Genomic DNA, 15,399 nt, shown 5'->3' on the forward strand with positions numbered 1-15,399 from the left:
TAATAATAATAATAATAATAATAATAATAATAATAATAATAATAATAATAATAATAATAATAATAATAATAATAATAATAATAATAATAATAATAATAATAATAATAATAATAATAATAATAATAATAATAATAATAATAATAATAATAATAATAATAATAATAATAATAATAATAATAAAATGTGAACAATCAGACAACATAATAAGTTGATGAATTAAAATATTTTACACATTTGCATTACAAAAATCTATTTTTGATTTTTCATGGGTTTATCTTAACTCTTTATCTTAAGAAAACGTTTAATGCACTTTCAGTTTCATTCCATGAGCCAGCAGACTGAATTTGACACCTCTAAAAGTCGAACTCCTAACCGTGATGGCCGAAAAAGTTGGCCTGTTCCGGCATCTACAACATCCTTGCACTATTAGACAACAATCAGAGCATCGAAAAAATGCAAACGTTTTACCACAATTTTTATAAGACTTATTTTGCGTTGTTTTTATATATATTTGCTCACTATTTGTAATACAGGTTGACCTATACGAATTACATAAACGATTGTCTACTTCTGTGAAATCCGGTTTCCGCGACAAATGCTTTTTTAACGCGAAAAACACTCTCTTCAAATGAATGCAAAAATGGTTGCAAAATCCCAAAAAGGATTTCGCTTTTGTAGAATTTTTGCACGTTGGAATTAAATTTCAAACACAACACAGATTTGTCATGAAAATACGGTGTTCTAGCAAAAATAAACCAGAATTTAAACCACCTTTCCAACAACCCCTCCGCGGCGGGGGGGTATCATGTTCCGGAGGACCCTTTTGAATGACTTGGATGTGTTCAGTACACAAGAGGGAACGCAAAATAGCACAAGAGCGATTTTGAACTCTCGTCGGTAGATTCATTGCAGTGTACAATCTCTCCTCCGTTGTCCTATTTGCAGCAATTTTACCGCAAATGAGTCTACGATCAGCAAGTGGGTGTGGGGTGATCTCTCGCCTTACCTACCGAGAAACCCGATTTCCTTGGAGACCCTCCTCCCGTTCTGATTTAGTCTTTTAAAGGCATCGTCTCAATGGGGGATAGCTTTGAAAACGATGCCAGGATGTACATACATAAGTAAGTGTAATAAAAACGGCAACGAACCGTAGAAAAAAGCTTTCGAAGCTTCTGCATCTGTGTCTTTCTGTGGGCTCAGCCTTAGCAACGATTGAAGCTGGCTAGACACAAGACAGCAAAAGATAGAAATCACAAAGAAATAGGAGAAAAGCGCGCGAGCGCGCACTCGCGCTAATACCGCGTTGATAACACAATTCGAAGGAAAGTTTGCAGAACGGTTACCAAGAAAACAAACCTGTAAGCGGCTGATGAAACTCGGTCACTAGGATGCGATTCGTTCGGTTGGTTTAAATTGAATTTATCACGACTGTTGTTGCATGTCTTCGGCTTGCTTTGGCATGTTGTGTTGCAGTTTTCGCTTCCAAGTTTTATGGCAAAACCGCCATCAGCTTCGTAATTGGCTTCAAAATGGTCGCACAGCGGCTGTTGTTTGTCTAGGTTGGGCTGGGACTTACCTTCAGCAATCGGTTATTTAATATTGGCAAATTGCTAGGTCCTTCTGCTGTCTCCCTATATTCGTGTTTGCTCTCAGGTTTCTTTCCGCTTCAAGGGCACAACATCAACGCAATGGAGGCGCATTCAACCGATGGAAGATAAATTAGGATATTACTTTTTTTATTTTTTACTTATGTGTTCCTGTCTATTTCCGCTTAGCCAAGCAATAGGATCCTTTCCCATGACGGCGTACAAAAAAAGCTCTCTCTTTTTTCTGTATATGTTCGTAATGTGTGCCCTTATGGTTACAATTTTTGTCGCTTTGTGTGTGTGTGTGTGTCCTCTTTCCCATTTGTCAACTTTTCCTCGAAGTTTGGTGTCAAATTTCCCGGCCCTGCGGTCGATTTCATTAGTAATTGGCGGAACAGCAGCAGCAGCAGCAGCAGTGTAGCGCCAATGTGCGGCAGCCGCAACCGATGACGTCACAACACCGGCATCGACAACGTGGGAATGATTGATTTGGCGTCCGCGGGCTTGCCGAAAATAGCCGGCTTTTGTAACAAAGTTGCCGCCTCGGTTCGATTCGATTTAAAACACATTCTTCAACACGTCCCGATTCACGACACCGGCGTACTGCGTGTAGACGGTCGATTTGCCCGTCAGGGCGATGAATTGTTCCGCTACCTCGACGGCGACGCGCACCTGCGCCTCGGACGTACTGGCACCTGTGGGGCGGTAAGAAGATTGAAGGTAATTAGACACGCTGGTGCGAAGTGGGGCGGAACGCGCCAAAGTCACACTCTCTTCTTACCCAGGTGAGGCGTTGCGACCACCTTCGGGTGATTGATGAGCTTCCGAGTGGTGTCCGATTTCGGGGGCTCCTCCGGGTACACGTCGACGGCGGCCCCACCACACTGGCCACTCTCGAGGGCCGTCACCAGGGCGGCCTCATCGATGATGCCGCCCCGGGCGACGTTAACCACCCGCACGCCCTTCCGGCACTTGGCAAGGGTAGCGGTTGAGATCAAATCTGTCAAGGAGAGAGAGAGAAAGAGTCGTTTAGAATCAATTCCTTCTTACAACACCAATAGAATCGCGTGCTTACTGCGTGTGGCAGGAATGAGCGGCGTGTGGACGGTGATGTAGTCGGCCAGCGGCCAGATCTGCTCCAGCTCCATCTTCTCGATGCCGGCCGCCTTCGCCTCCTCGGCCGTCGTAATCGGATCGAACCCGATCACGCGCATCCCGAACGCGTTCATGCGTACGCCGACCTCGCGCCCGATGCGACCGAGCCCGAGGATGGCGAGCGTCTTGCCGTACAGCTCCGAGCCGGAGTACAGCTTCCGGTCCCAGCGGCCCTCCTTCATGCTGGTGGCCGCCGGGCAGATGGGGCGGGCCAGCGCCCCGATCAGGAAGCACGTCAGCTCGCACGCCGAAATCGAATTGCCTCCGGGAGTGCTGTTTGGGCGAGGGAAGCGGAATGGAAAAGTTAGTTTGTGGTTGAAAATGATTACTTTCATTGAGAAGAGTTGAGAAGTTGCTTGTATGTTTGGACTGTTTGCAAAACAACTTTTGGTATTTTCTAATGATATTGGTGTATTTAGTTCATTTTCATGCTCATTGATTTGAATCGGTGTAGATTAGTGGATATTGCAATTTGAACCTTTAACTCACTCTGGCGATCTTCAGATACACTAGATATGTGCATACTGAGTAAGAGTGAGAGAATGAGTTGAATCCTGCAAGTGCATGTATGGATTCAACTGTACACGTAGAATTTATACAGGGTGTACAGGGTCTTTTGAATAGACACCGCTGTCTACCACTTGATCACACCGTCAGGTGGTGTAAGTTACTCGGTCCAATAAATAACCCAATTATAATCATCGACTGCACAACTGTCAGATTTGGCACGGTTTATTTTGTTATGCAAAATTTTGCAAAAACAAAACGGATTCAAACACATTACTTTTATTCAAGCACGAAGTAGTATAAAGATCAAAATATTATTTTTTAATACTGCAACAACCAACTACCCAACTCTTGGTCAGTCACATGGTTACGACATTTTCTGTAGGTGATCATCATGATCGGACCGGTCTGGTGGTATAGTCGTCAACTCGTACAACGTAACAATATGCCCGTCATGGGTTCAAGTCCCGAATAGACCGTGCCCCCATACGTAGGACTGACTATCCTGCTATGGTAACAATAAGTCACTGAAAGTCAAGCTCATTTCACCAAGTGGGTACAGGCAGGCCTTGACCAACAGAGGTTGTTGTGCCAAAGAAGAAGAAGAAGATCATTATGATAGTCATGGGAGATGTGCGGTGCGTGCGAGTAATCCCAAGCAACAAAATGAGCATGATTTCTTCCTCAAATGCTTTATCATTTTATCTAACAGACCATCATAACGGACAGTGCGAGAAAGCATGCTCATTTTGTGGCTTGGCATCCCTTGCCAAGTATTTCCTAAGAATGTCGTGATTATCATAAGGAGAAAATATCATGACCAAGTGAGTGACCAAGAGTTGGGTGCTACAAAAAATGTCACCAAGCATGTGATAGGTTCAACAACTGTTTGAGTCTCACCCCTGATCATCACGGTGAACTGACTTGAACTTCGTTTCAGCGATGAGTGTTGGTGACTGAAACAATGATGTTTGGAAGCACTATCCACAAGCTAGAAAATGTCATGATTATGCTTGTGACGGCATTAAGCTAAGCTTGTCAGTCAGAGTATCGCGTTGGACTCAAGCATTCGCATGTCCAGTTTGGTATGTTCTGACGCACTTCCATTGAGTATCAGCAATATACATCAAGCTACCAAAGATATGTTAATGCTTTTCTACGTTGCATCAGGAAGTAAAACCTCACAAGCTTAAATTAGTTCTCGGCGAAGCAGATGAGTAAGTTTAATTCCAAACAATTTGTGATTTGAATCTGAATAGAGTGAGTCAGCTGAATCCACAAAAAGTGAGTCATTAGTCGGTACAGAGAGTAAAGTATTTGAATCTATCAGGAGTGAGTCACGACTAACGAGTAGGCAAAGAGAGAGAGAGAGATAGAGGGAGAGAGCAATGATGTGTATGATGTGAGATGTGTAATCTTGCAATCTTAGATTTTAGCCGATTGTGTCTAAAAAATGTGGTATCTTTTGGTGTTCAAGGCTCTACAATATTAAAGAGCATTTGTTGAGGGTTTGTTGTATAATTTAAAAAAATCGTTCACTTTCATTCCCAACACTTATCACTTCATCACGCACACACACACACACACTGCCACTGGGCAAACGTTCGCTACTTACTTCAGCACCAGCACGTTGTTTCGCGTCGCTGCTTCGATGTTGATGTTGTCCACGCCGGCACCGGCACGTCCGACCGCCTTCACCCGGCCGGCGCCCGCGTCCAAAATCTCGGCCGTAATTTTCGTGTCCGACCGCACGATGAGAGCATCATAATTCTGTCACAATAAACAAAAATCGTCGAAAAAGTCGATTAGTTTGGGATGATGGAAATCTAATTCTTGATGGCAGTCTATCTATCTCGTCTCGTCCAACTCTCATCCCCCCTTTTCGTCTTCTTCCTTATCCTCTCTAGGCGCGCATTACACGCGAATATTTCATCCGTCAAAACGGAAGCTTTCCGGTGGTGGTAGTTTTCCGGAGAATGAATTCGTTACGGATGCGCCAGCGCGGAAAGCAAGGACTCCTACTACGGGCTGCCCCGGGGGTGGGGAATTGCCGGGTAAGGCAGCTCTTGTTTACTACGGACTGTTTAGCAACCCCGCGGGGCGCGGCTGCTCGTGCTGCTCGGCCATTGTGGCACGGCGGGAAATGGTTCGATTAAATGTTGACGCACGCCTCATTCATTTGGTCGCAAGATTAATTGCGATGGACTGTGGGAGTGGGGTTAGGAGAGTGTGGAGAGAAAGGTGGGGTAGCAGAATCCATCGTGGTGTTGATGGGTATATTACGTGAGGGGAGAGCAAAAAACAGAAAACAATAAATGCGTGCTCAATTGCTCAAGGATACGATTGGATGGCGTGTCTGGGCGGTGATGATTTGGTTTTGTTGTGGATGATGAAGTGAATGAATATGGGGGGGATAGGTGGAAGTAGGTTTGAATGATATGATTTAAAAATAGAGGTCGGATCGAACTATATTTAATATCTAGAACATGGCAACTGGAACAGAACTAATCAGCGAAGTTATTTTATTTAATGCCGTACAGCGTTAATAGCACGATAGTATTACACAATTGAAGAGTTCAACAACTGCTTCTCCTTTATAGTATCTTTCGCATAAAATGATTGACAAAAAGGCAATAAAACAGATCTTGTGATAAGTTGGACAAAAGAAAGATTACACTAATTAAATAAAAATGAAAAAATGTTCTTCAAAATAGGGATTTGCGTTTCGCTAAAGGATTTGATCGTCTTAGAAAAGTGCCTAAAATTCTATGACGATTTTTTTGCGTTACTGGCCCAGCTGGAAGGCAAATTTGAGTCCTAGGTCAGCTAATTTAAATTCTACGGAACCGAGTGAAATGAAATGCCGAAATTCACGCAAACCAGAAGTTAAAATCGGAATAATTATGTCCTCTGATGATCGTTTTCACTAAAATCGCTTTATGTTAGGACATGAAAAGCTAGCAAATCTTTATTACCGGGCATCTTCATGCTTTTGATTGCCTGAGTTGCACTGGTTCAATGAACCGTGGTTGGGAGCCTGTAAATGAGTGCTAATGAGTGAGGGTTGCAGAGAAAATACCAGCTAAAATTATCAAAGTGATTTAGTGCTAATTTGAATTAAGGTTCCAAAGAAAAATACTAAAACAGTGAATGAAACCTAAATAAGAGAGGCTTCGTGCAAAGGTAAAACAATCTGTAAGGATTTATTTGAAGTTGTACCTAGTGGTTATGTTGAAAAGGCCTGTATTATAAAGAAATTTAATACCAACTTAAGCTAGAACATCTAGCAAGTAGAAACAAAGTTGAAAATACTCTAAACTCTTTACTCTCGCTAATTACCCTTAGTATCGCTTAACATTAATTATTATGGGGCCCTCAATGATATGAACTGAATGAACTAGTGTATTATTCCAAGACTCAAGAAGATGTATTAAGGTCGTTAATTAAGAAGCAGGTGCTATAAAAGTAGACAATCTTTCCGAAGCAATACATACATTTCTTTCATTTGAAATAAGGATATTTGCATGATTGCTACATTTTAAAAATTGAAAATTAAATATATCTGATTTTTGGCATATTTTTTCTTGAAGTTCCCGTAACAAAAAATCAACCATGTAGTTTTATGATAGTTATTAGCAATATCGATTCCACTTTGTTATTTCATGCTGTTTTCTTTTACTCAGATTCTAAAGGTATTCAAAAACGCGATCTAGAACCCTTCCAAGGGTTTCAGCTTCTAGACAACCTTCAGTCTATGCAGTAAGGCCAAACTAGTTGTATCCAATTCTTCAATTAACTCGCCTCTCCAAGCCCTTGCGCGCCCCATACACGAGCGCTCTGGAGCTAAGGGAAGCTTCAAGATCCGGCTCTCCCGTCCGCGCACTAGTCTAAAGCGAGCCAGAGTACACTCACCTTAACCTCCTTAATCAGCTCATCCTGTGACAGCTTCAGCTTGTAGTCAACCTGCAACAATAGCAACACCATCCCACAAGGGAAGGATAAACGTGTTTAGTTACACTTCATAGGAACCAGCACCGTGTATGTAACCAGAATTTGGAGGATTCCCGTTTTAAAATGGCACAAAACACTACTCACTTGAATGCCATGGTCTTGCAGCAGCTTGACGCACGCATTGTCAACGGCATCGCACACTAGCACACGCTTAATATCAACTGGCATTTTGGGAGCTGTTTGTGTGAGAGAAATGCCTTTCAACTGAACTACACTACTTTCGTTCCTGCGAGCAAAGGGCTGCACAACACAACAAGGCAAAACACAACTGCACCGGACGCACTGTTCCAAACGAATAGCTGGATCGCACAAGCTGGACGACGGCGATAGTGCCACCACTCAAGGCTCACGACCTCAGAGGACCGGCCACACTATCTCGCTTGCACGAGCACAGCCAGGGCTAGGGAAGGCGCGTGAGTGCGAGCGAGCGCGAACGAACCAGAACGAGAATGAAACGAGATATCGCGCAGACGAGTCTAGCCCGCATGTAATGGTGCACTTGTAACAGGCCCGGCTCTAGGCGTCATCTCTCGCTGCACGCGCACCAATACTACCGTGGCGACGATCGAATGATCGAGCGTAGGAAAGATGAGCATGTTGCTGTTTACTTAGATGAAGCGAAGATGCTGCTGCGCGACAACATCGACGAGGAATCGACCCGGTTTGCATGACGTCCTACGTCCCGGGCCGGTTCTAGAACGGGTGGCATTGTTTGGGGACGGGTGGGAATAAATGCAAAGGGTTCTGCCCGGTCAATACACAAGCAGCACAGTTCAATTACGTCGCTCTTGCACCGGTTACTGGTACCGGTTTCCATGCCCACCATGGCGATGAAAGTGGGCGTAGCGCATCCTGTAACGGCAAAAGTCTACAGTAGATCGTACAGTAGACATGTGGGAAGGTTACAAATGGACAAAAAGAAAGGTTTAATTATACTTACATAGTTGGAGTTAGAACTGTCCTCGTAGTGTAGAAAGACTCGGTTCACCTAAATGTCCCCTAAAACTTATTAATATTTCGAACCAATCTCAATCATCATTTCCCACTGTTCCGTCCGCCTCTCACCAATTTCTAGTTGCCAGGGCCAGGTCAGGATTGAGCACAATCCCCATCCACGTGCCTCCTCCCGCTGCCTGAGCCGCCAAGAGGACGAAGCTCGCGCTCGCTTATCATTGACAGCTTATCGGTCTGTGGCTACGTTTGTTTACCACCCGTTTACATGACGATCGGGATGACGGAAACTATCATCACCTCCGGGAGAAGACACGCGTACCATGTTGTCAGGGGGCAGAAGATAGGGAGTCGCAGCCGCCGCCGCCGCCGGTGTCTCGTGAATCACACGCATCACTCTCACTGCGGCGTGTTTTTGCCCGCTCGCGCGCGCTCCTTATCTTGGGTACGACGAACCAATGCTCTGGTCGCCCTGGTGCGTACTCTGTGTACACAAGCGCTTCTCGACCGTGCATAAGTTCTCCAGGAAAGCTGTATCTTGGCATTGGCCAACTACACTTATCGGTTGGAATTTCCATGAAGTGGTCCCTTTGCCTCGAGGCTGGTTGTTACCTGCTGTTACTGCTCCTAAAGGAGATGATAAGATTTACCATGGTGATGGCAAACTAATGGTTCTTGACTGCCAAACGGTAGACTGATTAAAGGATTTTGAAGGGTCTTATAAGACTGCTAATGAATTTTTAAGCAGTCCGACAACATTAATTGCTCAATAGAAACCCTTGTTATGTGCTCTCGTGGTTAAAGAAGTGAAAAGAGACTAAGAAAAGGCCATTTTTTCTAACTGTGAACAGTTTATCCGTTCCGATGGCTCAACATAGTCAAACAGATTCACCAAGTGTGCTACGATATCCTCTTGAATTACTTTTCATATCCCGTCGGCAGTGCGTTCACTTCCGGGTTGTGAAAGAGCGTCTTCACTCCATCCCGCCACGGGTAGCGCTTGGTGCGTATGCGAAGATACTCGTACTCGATGAACTTTGGACGGGACCGATGCGCATGTTCCTTCTGGTGCTCGGTGTACGTGTTCAGCGCGATCAGTCCAACGAGCGGCATCGCTACCATGAAGGTAATTTTCTTCCAAAACTTGTATCCACGGGATGACGAGGGAGCAGGTTCTTCAGGAATGGAATGGCGTTAAAATGGGAAGTTGCACTGAAGGTATTGGGTATACATCTGACTATCATTTGTACTTACCCGGACATGGAGGACAAGGAGGAGCTGTTGGTGTATTGAGACAGAACGTCCGTCTCAGGAATAAAGTCGCCATATTGGAGGTTCGTGAGAATCGAGACAAACTTGAGAACATCTTGCTGTTTTGATGGATGTGTTGCAACGAGGATGGATGTTCTGGAAATGTGAATCCAGTGGTAGTTTTGGAGATGTCAAAGAAGACACAGTAACCATGGATACTACTTCACCAGACTCCTCAGTTGTCCATTTCTTTCAACGGTGCCAATGCTTACCGCATGTCAAGTAGTTGTTGCCATGGCAATGTAAAGCCAAGGATGGGTTTTCAAAGCATTCCCCAAAAACAAACCACTCAGTGCCGCTCAACAGCTCAAGCGAGGACGGTTGTGAATTGTAGTAGGGAAGTTCGGTTCGTCGTCTGTAATTTGTTTTGCATCAATTCAATCCAAAATGGCGGTTCGATTCCTTATCATCAGAATCCACGGTAGGAAACATCCAGCATCCAATATAGTGACCTAAATCAACATCAACCACTTGCACCGATTCTTATGAATTGCCAACAGGAATGCTTTTCCTGTTGGAAATGCGCACAGCAATATAAAAATCATTTGTAAGTCTTTTTTGTGTTTTCAATCATATTTTCCTTTATTTTATACAAATTTGCTTATTTATCCATTTACATACAATTTGTGTTTGTTGTGTTTGTGTGTGTGTAGTAACGATTCAGGGGGTTATTACAAATGATTTAATATTAGCGTTCATTGGGCTTGCTTTCCTTCGTTTGCCTATTTTCACCTATCACACCCCTTATCGCCTTATCGCCATTTGGTTGGTGCAGTGTACTTTATCGCTTTCTCTCCCTAACTATACTATAATTTTTTTTCGGATTTGCTTTTCTTTTTGCTTGTTTATTTGTTTGTTTTGCATTGTGCTATTTTTTTAGTAACAGCGCGCACAACTTTTGCATGTTTATACTATTTATTTTTGTGGCTTAAATTTTCAGACATCTTGCGGAAACGGGAACATATTTGCTATAGTCACGGGGAGTGTATGTGGGGTATTTATTTACCGTTTTTTCGTTTTTCGTTGAGTGCGACAAAACACATTTACACACATCCACACGCACCGAAAATCGTTCATTTTGAACATCATTTTTTAATTCTCTTTTGTGTTGTTTTGTTTTGTTTGTTTTTGGCTGTTATCATTTCTTCCTGATTCGACAGATTGTACGTAAATATCTATCACAAACCAGATTGGTAAGTATCGTATCTCATTACTGCTTTTATCGCTTCTCGGTGCACATTCAGGTTGGTAGCAAATTTCACTGCTTGCTGCACGCAATAATAATCTCTTGCTCGTTACAGAAAAACACAAGTTTCCGCTTGCAACACTTTCTGGGATAAACATTTTGTTAGTACAACAGTTGGAAAACCACTTAACGAGCAATTTAAAGGCAAATTTTTGTGTTTTTTTTTTCAATGTCTAGCTTGTACATCAAAAGCGCATACAAAAGCGACAATGCTGTTGTTCTTCGGGAGGTGCTGTTGGTAGCTATTATTAAAAAAAAGTTATAAATCCTAACTATTTTTCCACACCTGCAACGGTAGTAGTGGTGGTGATGATGATGGGTTTGCGCTGTTTATTTTCTCCTAAAATTCGCTCATTATCGAACTAAACGGGCTCTTGCTATCTTCACCAAAAAGACGGGGAGCATTCAACATTATTACACTTATTGCACTGTTTTGGCTTATATTGCACTCCCGAAAACAAAGCAGCTGTAAACAGTTGTACAAAAATAGCTACAGCAGTCCTGCTTCTGGGACTACCACTACCACCCAGAATACGTGTTTCCATCACCCATGTGCTGTTCGCATGCTCGTCTCATTCGATTCGATAATATGTGATATAAAAAGGGTTCAACAACGGAATAGAGATTAATTTAAAAAAGCTACCGGGTTGTATCTGTGAATCTTCTCTCCCCCTCGCGAGTCAGAGTCAGACACAAGTCTTCTGTTAAACTTTTTTAACACAACAACGTACAACAATCTTTGCTACACGATGTGTGTATGTGTGTGTGCTCCATTTACTCCAACAAAGCTACATTTTCACAAAACGCTTACACAGTGCGGGGATATACTTTCTTGTTCGTTATATTTTGCGTTCGCTTACAATCAGTGTTAACGCCTTGTTTTAGTTTATTTAACATACATACTGTTGATTTTTTGCTTCCACTTTCCCGCAGCGACGGATTTTATTTTTATGAAAAAGGAAAGAAGACTAATTTTGGCATGGTTTTGACTTAGCTGAGGCAGTGAGTGTGAGAGAGAGAGAGAGAGTTTGTTTTTTTTAATAAAGTGACACAATTGTGTGTGTGTTTTTAAGCAGTTGTGCGTATTCACAAATGATCTGATGGTACGATATATTGTGCAAAAACTAAACACGTAAATGAGAAAATAGTATAACAAAACAAAACAAAACCACAAAACACACTTACTGGGGAACATAAAACTGGGCAATAATAGTTTGCAGTGGAGCAAAAGTCGCAAAGCTATCCTCAAGAAAAGCATTAACTTCATGCTGCAGATGTTGAACACACTCTTGTACAAGCTTGTTGTAATGATGGAACACGCCATTGCCGCGGTATTTACAAGCGTATCAATGTTTTGTGCAATTGCGTAAGTGACACTTACAAGCCCACCGAGACGAAATGTGCGAACAACAACGAGGTTTGACTGAGGCGGAACATTCTTCTCACATTTCAACTCCATTCTTTGCCATACTTTTTAGACTGTTTGTGTTTTTTTCTTTAATTTCGTTTTTTTAATATACGCAAGCAAATTAAGCTATTAGTTATCTAACAAAAAAAACAAACAAAACTATGTGTGCCATAAACTAATTCGTCCCTTTACGCGTCGTTAATGATAAACCGATCATATCAACCACACCCACACACACACACACACACTATAGGATCATGCTGATGCGCTGTGCATTTTCGACTTTCGGGGAACCATTTGTTCTATCGTTGAACACATACACACTTTACATTTACATTTATATATATATACCTATTTATATATAACACACATACCGAAAACGTTCTATTTACACACGGTGAGAGAGGTACACACGACGGATATATGGGGGGTGGTGGTGGTGGTGGTGATGAACGGGAACTAAACGCTAGACGCCCGCGCGCAACCCTCTCCCTAAACAGAATACGAAACAGGACTAGGCTTTAGGAAGTAGTGTTTGAAGGGGGCGACGACACCCCACTCTCGACACGCTTTGGGACGTTTTGCTGCGAGACGCACGGGACGCTGTGTGCGTATATGTGTGTGTGTGGGTGAGTTTGGGTCGGTTTTGTTTAGGAAATTGTGAAATAAATAATGAACACTTACAAATTAGCTGACATTAGCATTCTCTCCCTTTCGCCCTTTCGATTATCTAGCCTATAATGGTTCTTGTTCTATATCTTGTTGCTTTTGCTTTTTTGCAAGCGCAAATTACCCTTTTTTATGCTTCCCCCTAACCGCTCCTAATAAAGATTAATCTTTTTCGTGATCGGCTTCCGGCACATGTGGCAGATCTTGAGCGTTTCCGCACACTTGGAGCAGGAGCTGTGGCCGCAGAGGAACGCGACGTTCCGCCGGCGCTCCATGCAGATGCTGCAGCAGTGCGTTTCCTCTATCTCCATGATCTTGCTCTCGAGGTAGCGCAGCCGGTCGGCGGACAGCAGCCGGCCGTCCTTCGAGCCCTCGAGCGGGCAGCCGGCGGCGGTCGTGCGCCGCTCGATGTGCAGCCCGCAGGTGAGACACTTCTTCATCCGCACGCCACACTCGGCGCAGGCGATCTGGTGCTGGCAGGGCTCGAACACGATCAGCGCGAGCGTCTCGTTGCACACGATGCACTCGCGCGGCGCGTCCGTCGGGGGCAGCGGCGGCTGGTGGAGCAGCTGGTGCATCTGATGGGCCGGCGTCGTCGGTAGCGGCGGTGGCACTGGCGGTGGCGTTGGACTAGCGGAGGACGCAGCACCGGCGGCACTGGCGGGTGCGGCGGGCGTTGGTGGCTGGGGCACGCTCTTGTCCTGCACGAACTGCCGCGGGCTGTTATGCTTCGCGGCGGCGGCGGCGGCAGCGTTGGTGGTAGTACCGAACATGCCCGACAGATGGCTGGACCCGCTGCGGCACGGCTTCATCATCGGTTTCGCGAACATCCCGTGATTGGGCGGGATCGGGGCGCCAATGGCGGAGGCGGGCGAGTCGCCCATCGCGGGCGATAAGGCTCTGTTGGGTGAGTGGCGCGGGTGGAACGCCTGCACAAACACGTCGTTGCCGAAGCTACCGCTGACGTTCAGCTCGGTGGAGGTGTGCGGGGGTGGCTGGGGTGCTGCGCCGTGCTCCGACTCATCGCCGTGGCTGCCGGCCCCGAGGACGGCGGGCGGTGTGACGAGTGCACCGGCAGTGGTTGCGTCGCGGGCGGCTGCTGCCGCCGCTGCTGCCGCATGTCCCCGGTTGCGGCGGGCAGGGGTAGGGGGATTGCTGTTGCTGCTGCTGCTGCTGCCGCCCGCCGGGCCACTGGAGGAAGAGGATGATGGTGGAGGTGGTGGCGAGGCGTGCTGCAGACCGCTACCACCTGCTAGGCCGTTCTCGAGCGCAAGCGATCCACTGCCGGCAGCGTCCGCAAGCTTCTCCACCCGCCCGCTGCCACCACTCACCGCCTCAATGCTCGGCGCGGCGGTGGTGGAGCTCGCGGGTGCAATGCTCATCCCCTCAAAGTTGCACAGCAACTGCTGGGTGTCCTCCTCGGCGTTGGGAAGATTGCGCGAGCACGACCCGGCGGCCGCGGAGCCGAGACCGTGGGCGACCGGGTAGCTCGTGGAGATGACGGGACCGTTCGGGGCGGCGGCAGCCGCCGCTTCCCGTGCCAGCCGCGTCCGCTCGTACTCCACAATGATCTCCTTGATCTGCGGACTGCCGATCCAGTCGAGCACGCGGGCGCCCTTCCGGTTCACGTCCAACGGGCAGCCCTCGCTGGCGAGAAAGCACAGCAGCGCGTACATCAACCGATGCTCGATCACGATGCCTGCCAGCGACTGGTAGATGTCGTGTATTTTCGGCGCATCCGTCGGCGACACGTCGTGCACCAGGTTGCCCTTCTTGATGATGCACAGATGCATCGCGTTGTCGCCGTCCTCGTCGCGCGCCCGCACGTCCGCGCCCAGATCGACCAGCTTCTCGATCGCGGCCGTGTGGCCCTGCGACACCGCCAGCAGGAACGGCGTCTGGCTGCGGTTGTTGCGGATGTTTATGTCCGCCTGGCCCTCCTGCACCAGCACCTCGATGACGCGCGTGTGCCCGTTCAGGGCGGTCAGGTGCAGCGCGGCAAACCCGTCATCCTTGCGCACGTTCACCAGCTGTCGCGCCAGGCGGATGATGTGGCGTGCCGCGTGCACGTTGCCCTTCAGTGACGCGTGGTGCAGCGCGTTGAAGCCGCGATGGTTGCGGATCGTCAGGTCGAGCGTTGGGCAGCTGCAGAGCAGCTCGACCACTTCCGTGTTCTCCTTGCCGATGGCGTCGTGCAGGGCGGTGTCGCCGTACGCGTCCTGCATGTTCACGTTGGCGCCGAACTCGAGCAGCACCTTCACGCAGTGCGGCGGCTTCTTGTGGGCGGAGATGTGCAGCGCGGAGCAGTGGGACGAGTTGAGCTCGTCGATGCTGGCGTTGTGCTGCAGCAGGACGCGCATTACCTCCGGCTGGTTGCCGAACGCGGCGTAGTGCAGGGTGGAATCGCCCTCCTTGTCCACCACGTTGACGTTGGCGCCCATGAGGATGAGGTATTTCACGAGCTCCACGTGGCCCTGGTGGGCTGCGACTTGCAGGCAGGTTTTGCCACCGCTCACGTAGTTCACTGCCTCCGGAGTCATGCTGCAAGTACGGAG

At 46.6% G+C, this 15,399-nt stretch overlaps 3 protein-coding genes across 5 annotated transcripts in view; all 3 read right to left on the reverse strand.

Annotated features, from left to right (window-relative positions):
- Window positions 1-1,719: 1,719 nt before the first annotated feature.
- Window positions 1,720-8,832, reverse strand: LOC1279816 (D-3-phosphoglycerate dehydrogenase). Its single transcript, XM_319591.5, has 7 exons — window positions 8,200-8,832; window positions 7,344-8,111; window positions 7,161-7,211; window positions 4,864-5,018; window positions 2,662-3,014; window positions 2,368-2,586; window positions 1,720-2,281 (listed from the first exon to the last, which is right to left on the reverse strand). Exons 2-7 carry the CDS (start codon window positions 7,425-7,427, stop codon window positions 2,145-2,147), a joined length of 999 nt encoding a protein of 332 aa, XP_319591.2. The 5' UTR covers window positions 7,428-8,111; window positions 8,200-8,832; the 3' UTR covers window positions 1,720-2,144.
- Window positions 8,833-9,039: 207 nt separating this feature from the next.
- On the reverse strand, window positions 9,040-9,969 carry LOC1279817 (cytochrome c oxidase subunit 6A2, mitochondrial). Its single transcript, XM_061661217.1, has 2 exons — window positions 9,465-9,969; window positions 9,040-9,385 (listed from the first exon to the last, which is right to left on the reverse strand). Exons 1-2 carry the CDS (start codon window positions 9,574-9,576, stop codon window positions 9,129-9,131), a joined length of 369 nt encoding a protein of 122 aa, XP_061517201.1. The 5' UTR covers window positions 9,577-9,969; the 3' UTR covers window positions 9,040-9,128.
- A 106-nt stretch (window positions 9,970-10,075) lies between these two features.
- The window catches only part of LOC1279818 (E3 ubiquitin-protein ligase MIB2), a 66,047-nt gene continuing 60,723 nt past the window's right edge, over window positions 10,076-15,399 (reverse strand). For all 3 annotated transcript variants that reach the window (XM_061661214.1, XM_061661213.1, XM_061661216.1), the window contains one exon: window positions 10,076-15,385. In XM_061661214.1, the coding sequence (XP_061517198.1) occupies window positions 12,997-15,385 (2,389 nt within the window). In that variant the 3' untranslated portion in view covers window positions 10,076-12,996. The remainder of the gene's footprint in view (window positions 15,386-15,399) is intronic.

Source organism: Anopheles gambiae, chromosome 3 (genome assembly GCF_943734735.2).
Source record: "Anopheles gambiae chromosome 3, idAnoGambNW_F1_1, whole genome shotgun sequence".
NCBI lineage: Eukaryota > Metazoa > Arthropoda > Insecta > Diptera > Culicidae > Anopheles > Anopheles gambiae.

Coding starts and splice junctions, on each gene's coding strand:
- LOC1279816 (XM_319591.5), bottom strand. CDS start 7,427: ATGCCAGTTGATATTAAGCGTGTGCTAGTGTGCGATGCCGTTGACAAT. Junction 7,212..7,343: donor TGCAAGACCATGGCATTCAA/GTGAGTAGTGTT, acceptor CTATTGTTGCAG/GTTGACTACAAGCTGAAGCT. Junction 5,019..7,160: donor AGCTGATTAAGGAGGTTAAG/GTGAGTGTACTC, acceptor TTATTGTGACAG/AATTATGATGCTCTCATCGT.
- LOC1279817 (XM_061661217.1), bottom strand. CDS start 9,576: ATGTTCTCAAGTTTGTCTCGATTCTCACGAACCTCCAATATGGCGACT. Junction 9,386..9,464: donor TCCTTGTCCTCCATGTCCGG/GTAAGTACAAAT, acceptor CCATTCCTGAAG/AACCTGCTCCCTCGTCATCC.